This window comes from Nanorana parkeri, unplaced genomic scaffold (genome assembly GCF_000935625.1).
Source record: "Nanorana parkeri isolate BGI_ZX_2015 unplaced genomic scaffold, ASM93562v1 scaffold802, whole genome shotgun sequence".
Lineage (NCBI taxonomy): Eukaryota > Metazoa > Chordata > Amphibia > Anura > Dicroglossidae > Nanorana > Nanorana parkeri.
Window position 1 is genome coordinate 306,007 of NW_017307070.1, and position 9,580 is coordinate 315,586.

Sequence of the window (9,580 nt, forward strand, 5' to 3'; positions counted from 1 at the left end):
TTACCAGGGCAACAGCATCCGGCTTCCGGTAGGAGAAGTGAAGCCCCGATTGGCTGGCGGGCTTCCGTCCATTCACAGAGCTCGTCTTACGATGCGGGATCTGGGAGAATGAGACGAGGACGCCGATTGGCTGAGGCCTCCCGGTATTCCTGCCCGGGTGCTGGGCTGTGGGAGGAGTTACTGGGGGCGTAGATGGCTGGTGCTAGTTTCCAGGGACAGTGCCAGGTATAAGGAGAGCAGTGGTGCCAGCAGGGCCAGTGATGGTTATTAGGGACATGGCCATTGACTAGGGGCAGTGCCAGGTACAGCACAGGTACTTACCAAGGACAATAAATACCTGGAATCAATACTATGAAGCAATATATCTGATGACGGGTAACCTTAAGGGGTCTATTTATAAACAATTCGCACAGCCATTCACCTTGCAAATGCCGGTGAAGATCCCATGCTCATCAGCGCCACCTAGTGGCCACAATCCTGTACTACATCACACTACATTCTACCTGAAAAAATATACTAAGAACGTTCGTTTTCGCCTCTATTTGCACAATACAACGAGGGACAGAAGGCTCGGCCTCTCTCTGTAAATCATCTCTGGTCCCAGCGAGGGATGGAAGGCTCGGCCTCTCTCTATAAATCATCTCTGGTCCCAGCGAGGGCCGGGAGGCTCGGCCTCTCTCTGTAAATCATCTCTGGTCCCAGCGAGGGATGGAAGGCTCGGCCTCTCTCTATAAATCATCTCTGGTCCCAGCGAGGGCCGGGAGGCTCAGCCTCTCTATGTAAATCATCTCTGGTCCCAGCGAGGGACGGGAGGCTCGGCCTCTCTCTGTATATCATCTCTGGTTCTAGCGAGGGCGGGAGGCTCAGCCTCTCTCTGTAAATCATCTCTGGTCCCAGCGAGGGATGGGAGGCTCGGCCTCTCTCTGTAAATCATCTCTGGTCCCAGCGAGGGCCGGGAGGCTCAGCCTCTCTCTGTAAATCATCTCTGGTCCCAGCGAGGGACGGGAGGCTCGGCCTCTCTCTGTATATCATCTCTGGTCCCAGCGAGGGCGGGAGGCTCTGCCTCTCTCTGTAAATCATCTCTGGTCCCAGCGAGGGATGGGAGGCTCGGCCTCTCTCTGTAAATCATCTCTGGTCCCAGCGAGGGCGGGAGGCTCGGCCTCTCTCTGTAAATCATCTCTGGTCCCAGCGAGAGCGGGAGGCTCGGCCTCTCTCTGTAAATCATCTCTGGTCCCAGCGAGGGATGGGAGGCTCGGCCTCTCTCTGTAAATCATCTCTGGTCCCAGCGAGGGCGGGAGGCTCGGCCTCTCTCTGTAAATCATCTCTGGTCCCAGCGAGGGCGGGAGGCTCGGCCTCTCTCTGTAAATCATCTCTGGTCCCAGCGAGGGATGGGAGGCTCGGCCTCTCTCTGTAAATCATCTCTGGTCCCAGCGAGGGACGGGAGGCTCGGCCTCTCTCTGTAAATCATCTCTGGTCCCAGCGAGGGACGGGAGGCTCGGCCTCTCTCTGTAAATCATCTCTGGTCCCAGCGAGGGACGGGAGGCTCGGCCTCTCTCTGTAAATCATCTCTGGTCCCAGCGAGGGACGGGAGGCTCGGCCTCTCTCTGTAAATCATCTCTGGTCCCAGCGAGGGCCGGGAGGCTCGGCCTCTCTCTGTAAATCATCTCTGGTCCCAGCGAGGGACGGGAGGCTCGGCCTCTCTCTGTAAATCATCTCTGGTCCCAGCGAGGGACGGGAGGCTCGGCCTCTCTCTGTAAATCATCTCTGGTCCCAGCGAGGGACGGGAGGCTCGGCCTCTCTCTGTAAATCATCTCTGGTCCCAGCGAGGGACGGGAGGCTCGGCCTCTCTCTGTAAATCATCTCTGGTCCCAGCGAGGGCCGGGAGGCTCGGCCTCTCTCTGTAAATCATCTCTGGTCCCAGCGAGGGACGGGAGGCTCGGCCTCTCTCTGTAAATCATCTCTGGTCCCAGCGAGGGACGGGAGGCTCGGCCTCTCTCTGTAAATCATCTCTGGTCCCAGCGAGGGACGGGAGGCTCGGCCTCTCTCTGTAAATCATCTCTGGTCCCAGCGAGGGACGGGAGGCTCGGCCTCTCTCTGTAAATCATCTCTGGTCCCAGCGAGGGCCGGGAGGCTCGGCCTCTCTCTGTAAATCATCTCTGGTCCCAGCGAGGGACGGGAGGCTCGGCCTCTCTCTGTAAATCATCTCTGGTCCCAGCGAGGGACGGGAGGCTCGGCCTCTCTCTGTAAATCATCTCTGGTCCCAGCGAGGGACGGGAGGCTCGGCCTCTCTCTGTAAATCATCTCTGGTCCCAGCGAGGGACGGGAGGCTCGGCCTCTCTCTGTAAATCATCTCTGGTCCCAGCGAGGGACGGGAGGCTCGGCCTCTCTCTGTAAATCATCTCTGGTCCCAGCGAGGGACGGGAGGCTCGGCCTCTCTCTGTAAATCATCTCTGGTCCCAGCGAGGGACGGGAGGCTCGGCCTCTCTCTGTAAATCATCTCTGGTCCCAGCGAGGGACGGGAGGCTCGGCCTCTCTCTGTAAATCATCTCTGGTCCCAGCGAGGGCCGGGAGGCTCGGCCTCTCTCTGTAAATCATCTCTGGTCCCAGCGAGGGACGGGAGGCTCGGCCTCTCTCTGTAAATCATCTCTGGTCCCAGCGAGGGACGGGAGGCTCGGCCTCTCTCTGTAAATCATCTCTGGTCCCAGCGAGGGATGGGAGGCTCGGCCTCTCTCTGTAAATCATCTCTGGTCCCAGCGAGGGCCGGGAGGCTCGGCCTCTCTCTGTAAATCATCTCTGGTCCCAGCGAGGGACGGGAGGCTCGGCCTCTCTCTGTAAATCATCTCTGGTCCCAGCGAGGGACGGGAGGCTCGGCCTCTCTCTGTAAATCATCTCTGGTCCCAGCGAGGGACGGGAGGCTCGGCCTCTCTCTGTAAATCATCTCTGGTCCCAGCGAGGGACGGGAGGCTCGGCCTCTCTCTGTAAATCATCTCTGGTCCCAGCGAGGGCCGGGAGGCTCGGCCTCTCTCTGTAAATCATCTCTGGTCCCAGCGAGGGACGGGAGGCTCGGCCTCTCTCTGTAAATCATCTCTGGTCCCAGCGAGGGACGGGAGGCTCGGCCTCTCTCTGTAAATCATCTCTGGTCCCAGCGAGGGACGGGAGGCTCGGCCTCTCTCTGTAAATCATCTCTGGTCCCAGCGAGGGACGGGAGGCTCGGCCTCTCTCTGTAAATCATCTCTGGTCCCAGCGAGGGACGGGAGGCTCGGCCTCTCTCTGTAAATCATCTCTGGTCCCAGCGAGGGACGGGAGGCTCGGCCTCTCTCTGTAAATCATCTCTGGTCCCAGCGAGGGACGGGAGGCTCGGCCTCTCTCTGTAAATCATCTCTGGTCCCAGCGAGGGACGGGAGGCTCGGCCTCTCTCTGTAAATCATCTCTGGTCCCAGCGAGGGCGGGAGGCTCTGCCTCTCTCTGTAAATCATCTCTGGTCCCAGCGAGGGATGGGAGGCTCGGCCTCTCTCTGTAAATCATCTCTGGTCCCAGCGAGGGCGGGGGGCTCGGCCTTTTTCTACCAGCGAGGGATGGGAGGCTCGGCCTCTCTCTGTAAATCATCTCTGGTCCCAGCGAGGGCGGGAGGCTCGGCCTCTCTCTGTAAATCATCTCTGGTCCCAGCGAGAGCGGGAGGCTCGGCCTCTCTCTGTAAATCATCTCTGGTCCCAGCGAGAGTGGGAGGCTCGGCCTCTCTCTGTAAATCATCTCTGGTCCCAACGAGGGATGGGAGGCTCGGCCTCTCTCTGTAAATCATCTCTGGTCCCAACAAGGGCGGGAGGCTCGGCCTCTCTCTATAAATCATCTCTGGTCCCAGCGAGGGTCGGGAGGCTCGGCCTCTCTCTGTAAATCATCTCTGGTCCCAACGAGGAATGGAAGGCTCGGCCTCTTTCTATAAACCATCTCTGGTCCTAGCCAGGGTCGGGAGGCTCGGCCTCTCTCTGTAAATCATCTCTGGTCCCAACAAGGGCGGGAGGCTCGGCCTCTCTCTATAAATCATCTCTGGTCCCAGCGAGGGCCGGGAGGCTCGGCCTCTCTCTGTAAATCATCTCTGGTCCCAGCAAGGGGCGGGAGGCTCGGCCTCTCTCTATAAATCAGCTCTGGTCCCAGCGAGGGCGGGAGGCTCGGCCTCTTTCTATAAACCATCTCTGGTCCCAGCGAGGGACGGGAGGCTCGGCCTCTCTCTATAAACCATCTCTGGTCCCAGCGAGGGACAGGAGGCTCGGCCTCTCTCTATAAATCATCTCTGGTCCCAGCGAGGGCCGGGAGGCTCAGCCTCTCTCTGTAAATCATCTCTGGTCCCAGCCAGGGCCGGGAGGCTCGGCCTCTCTCTGTAAATCATCTCTGGTCCCAGCAAGGGACGGGAGGCTCGGCCTCTCTCTATAAATCATCTCTGGTCCCAGCCAGGGACGGGAGGCTCGGCCTCTCCTCGTTAGTTCCCATAGATGTTGTTTTGTATTTCAGAAGAGATCGGCTGATGTGGCAATGACGGCCTCCACATGGGACAATGGGCCCCCCGCAGTGCTTTCCCAGACACAAATCACCCTGTGAATGGGACAGGGCGGCCTCCCAGCAATCCGTCACTCCCTCCCTGCCTCAGTCTCCTACAGCCGAGGTGAAGGGTGTGAGCTGTACATTGGTTGTGATGATAACAGCCCGGCACTGAAAGTGTTAAAAAGTCCTCCACGGGGGGCGTGTCCTAACCATGGCGGCGTGAGGTGCTTGTTCAGATGTTACCTCCTTCCCATATTACTCGCCTACGGAATAACTTCCCATATGTGTGGTTCGAATCCTCAATTAAATATCTGGGAGTCCAGCTCCCAAGGGACCTGACCGCGGTTTACTCTCTAAACTTTCTGCCCCTACTTCAGCGCCTGACGCTTGATCTCAAGGACTGGTCTAGTCCTCCACACCCTCTGACCTCATTCTCACCCTTAAAGCTGAATTACCTCTCACAGAGATCACATGACTCCCCCTGACAACGCCTCCATCTGATTTTCTCTCCAGAAGGACGGCGCCATCTTTGTTCCGCCATCATCCAAGATCACCATCTACTTCCTGGACTGAGATGACACGGTCATGTAAACTGCGCTGTACATATCCTGTACAAGGAGCAGAGCTGTTAGAGGAGGGGGCAGAGACAAGACCAGTCACCCTGCACAAGGAGAGAGAGCAGCAGTGAGCGGTCTTTATTACAGGAGGGGCGGAGACAAGACCAACCACCCTGCACAAGGAGGGAGTGACCACCCGTCTTTATTACAGAAGGGGGCTGAGACAAGACCAGTAAGAGAGAGTAAGAGAGAGAGCGTCAGTGACTGGTCTTAATTACAGGAGGGGGCAGAGACAAGACCAGTCCCCCTGCACAAGGAGAGAGAGCAGCAGTGACCGGTCTTTATTACAGGAGGGGGGCGGAGACAAGACTAGTCACGCTGCACAATGAGAGAGAGCAGCAGTGAGCGGTCTTTATTACAGGAGGGGCGGAGACAAGACCAATCACCCTGCACAAGGAGGGAGTGACCACCCGTCTTTATTACAGAAGGGGGCTGAGACAAGACCAGTAAGAGAGAGTAAGAGAGAGAGCGTCAGTGACTGGTCTTAATTACAGGAGGGGGCAGAGACAAGACCAATCACCCTGCACAAGGAGGGAGTGACCACCCGTCTTTATTACAGAAGGGGGCTGAGACAAGACCAGTAAGAGAGAGAGCGGCAGTGACTGGTCTTAATTACAGGAAGGGGGCGGAGACAAGACCAGTCACCCTGCACAATGAGAGAGCAGCAGTGAGCGGTCTTTATTACAGGAAGGGGCAGAGACAAGACTAGTCACCCTACACAAGGAGAGAGAGCAGCAGTGAGCGGTCTTTATTACAGGAAGTATATTGCATGTGATGGTACATGTGTTGATGTACATGTGGTGATGTATGTGGTGTCCCCTGCAATGATATGAGACGAGGGGCCTCTAAACAAAACAAATCCGCGTTTCATTCGATCACAACACCGGCCTGACAGCTCTATTCATCCACGACTTCCGCCCCACCCCATCTCTGCACCCCAGCGCCTGCCGCTCAGCGCCCTTCCTGTGTGCCCCTGGGGTGTCTCTGAACACGGACACATGCGTCCTCCTGTATGTCTCAGTTTCCGTTGTCGGGATAAAAGTCATTATTGGTGTTTTTTTTAGGAAGAGTTTGCTGGGGAGAGGAGCCGGCGGAGGACAGCAGAGGACGGAGAACAAAGAACAGAGTCGGCTCTATTCAGAGGACGTTGGCACGGGGACACCAAGTGGTGCCGAGGGACGTGCCCAGCGTGGACAAAACATGCAAATCACCTCCGGGAGCGAGCTCTTCCACCAAGATGAAGACACGGCGACCGGGCGACTCGCGGGCTTCCAGCTCCTCCGCTCTCCTTCCCCTGCTCTGCCTGCTGGCTGCATACACAGGTGAGAGCCCGACCACCTCTATATCCTATACGGACTGTACGGGGGGCCCCGCGCTCATCTCCGCTCTGCAATTCTTTGGCACCATCCAACTTTTTTTTTAACATTATTTAAAGTGTAAACATTTTTTTAGTCTTGAATAGAGTTGGGAAGGGTTAGAACCCCTGCCATGTTTTCAATGCTACCTGGGACACCGCTAGAGAGATTTCCCCTTATTTACTGTCACGGTGACAACAGTTTTAGCAGACAGGAAGTGAGTGATAATCCCCAACTGCAACAAAGTAACACATCAAAAAATGTTATTCTTTAATGGATTGTGGAAGGTGTGAAACCCAGCCAGCAGCTTCTTAATTCGGATTACAATAGAGGTGCTTGACCCTCTATTATCAATGATCGGTGTTGTAGATGATCGTCTTGGGTGAGTCTGTCCCCCTTATGACAATGTAACCCCAAGAAAAGGAGGGGGGTCACGAGGAATATCCAGATATAAAGAAGTAAGGGGGTGACACTAATGGAGCCCAGAGTGGTCTTTTATTAGATAATCAATAGGACAAGAGAGCCAACGCGTTTTAGGGGTCCAAAAGCCACTCGGTGTATATAATAATCCGGCCACTCAGTGTATATAATAATCCGGCCCACGCATCTGTCGGCCACTTTTGGGGACCGTAGGAGGTGCAACGCAGGCAGGGGCGTAAAAATAGCGTGCCGACCTGCCTGGTCTAAGATTTATATATGTATGTCAGGTGTCCTGCATTCAATCCTATGTGCGGCGTGATGGGGGAGTGGCCAAATAAAATAAACGGAGCGCAGGATGTTTATTTTATGTCAATGTTACAATGTTTCCAAATCCCATTTCATGCCTATTACTGGTGCTGACACTTAGTTTGGTATTTATAAACATTTTCATTCCTCTCCGAGTCCAGGCATTAAAAGGTTATTAAACCCCAGTGGCGTCACAAGGAGAGTGCGGGGGGTGCGGCCCGCACCCGGGTGACACCATTGGAGGGGTGACACCAAAATGACTGGCAGGAGATGAGGAGAGAGGAGGGGACCCAGCGGCATACCTTATCCCGCCGGATGACTGTCCCCTCCTCTCTCTGCCGGCATCCATCACCAAGATGGCCGCCGGCACATCAGAAGACTGCCGCGCGTGCGCGATGACGTCATCACGCACGCGCGTGGTGATGTCACGCGCATGCGCGGTGTAATTTTGGTGTCACCCCCCTCTGAAAAGTGGGCCGCTCGGTCATGGATCAGGATCAGGAGAGAGGAGGGGACCCGGCGGCATACCTTATCCCGCCGGGTGACTGTCCCCTCCTCTCTCTGCCGGCGTCCATCACCAAGATGGCCGCCGGCACATCAGAAGACTGCCGCGCGTGCGCGATGACGTCATCGCGCACGCGCGTGGTGATGTCATGCGCATGCGCGGTGTAATTTTGGTGTCACCCCCCTCTGAAAAGTGGGCCGCTCGGTCATGGATCAGGATCAGGAGAGAGGAGGGGACCCGGCGGCATACCTTATCCCGCCGGGTGACTGTCCCCTCCTCTCTCTGTCGGCGTCCATCACCAAGATGGCCGCCGGCAGGTATCAGAAGACTGCCGCACGTGCGCGATGACAACATGGGTGGGGTGACGTCACGCGCATGAGCGGTGACGTCTCGGCGGGGTGACACTCGGTTACCGCTCCGGGTGTCATCCAGCCTCGGGACGCCCCTGTTAAACCCTTGCATGTTTAATACTTACCTGTGTCTACGCTGCGCGCTCCAGTCCGAGTCTCAGGCGGCCTCACTACAAGGGTACATTTTTTTAATTTCTGGAGTTCCTCTTTAACACTTTCTACAGATCCAGCTTCTTAATTCTGCCTGTGTCCCTCTTGCAGATTTCCCCTCACTTCCTGTCTGGTGAAACCGTTGTCACCGGATAATCATTGAGAGGAAACTCTCTATCAGAGCCACGGATGACATAAAAAACATGACATGGGTTCTGATCCTCCCCCGCTCTGAGAGATAAATGGTTTGTCCGGACCCTTTAACATCCGCAGTATCTGTGTACAGTAACATTGGGCTGTGTGTGTTGTTTTATCCTGATAGTAAGTTGCAGATGCTGAAAGAAAACAACGTTGCGGTTTTAATCTTCCTGTAACCAGTTTTTTAATCTTCTTTTATGCGGTGTTTCAGTCCTTCTCGCGGCTTTGTCTCTTGCTTCTAAAACCTGAAATGAAAGACTGGAAGCTGATTATTTAGGGAATAAAACGACCCTTGTGTGTTTCCTCTGCTTCTCAATCAGTACAAAGTAGAAGGACAAATACAGAGACCAGCCGGATGAAAACTGCAACATGCTGTATTTTTCACCACGAATGTCAGTGGTAATGGTTGTGTCTATGTGGACAGGCAGACAATCTATGACCTGCACTGAGTTGCTGCCGTGTGTTGCTGCCTGTAGTGTTTACACTCTGAGCACACAGACCCCGCGCTCTGATTGGACCGGCCCCAGACGTGAGATTGTGTGTGTGTATGGGGGGCTCTCTGGGGTTCCCAAAGACATCGTTCCTGACCAACCCCAGAGAAGAGCTGGGACAGATTCTCCCGGACAATTGTCATTGTTCCCCCTGATAAGCTGGCACAAGGGATGGCTGTTCCTTGTATAAACATGTGCGCCGGGCCGAGGGAACTGTACGAGCTCATGTCAGTCATCCTACAAGAACACTGGGCTCAGACGTCCTGACTTATGTCTGTGAATACTGGTGTGTGGCTCAGACAACGAGGGTTCATCTTCTATAAAGATTTATCTATCTATCTATCTATCTATCTATCTATCTATCTATCTATCTATCTATCTATCATCCACCCCTACTATCCATCCATCCAGCTATCATCCATCCATCCACCCCTACTATCCATCCATCCAGCTATCATCCATCCATCCACCCCTACTATCCATCCATCTATCTATCATCCATTCATCCACCCCTACTATCCATCCATCCATCTATCATCCATTCATCCACCCCTACTATCCATCCATCCAGCTATCATCCATCCATCCACCCCTACTATCCATCCATCTATCTATCATCCATTCATCCACCCCTACTATCCATCCATCCACC

General features: G+C 55.2%; 1 protein-coding gene across 1 annotated transcript in view; it reads left to right on the forward strand.

Annotated features, from left to right (window-relative positions):
- Positions 1-6,222: 6,222 nt before the first annotated feature.
- Positions 6,223-9,580, forward strand: part of HEPACAM (hepatic and glial cell adhesion molecule) — a 23,783-nt gene continuing 20,425 nt past the window's right edge. The window contains exon 1 of the mRNA XM_018564981.1: positions 6,223-6,475. Coding sequence (XP_018420483.1) covers positions 6,391-6,475 — 85 coding nt within the window. The 5' untranslated portion in view covers positions 6,223-6,390. The remainder of the gene's footprint in view (positions 6,476-9,580) is intronic.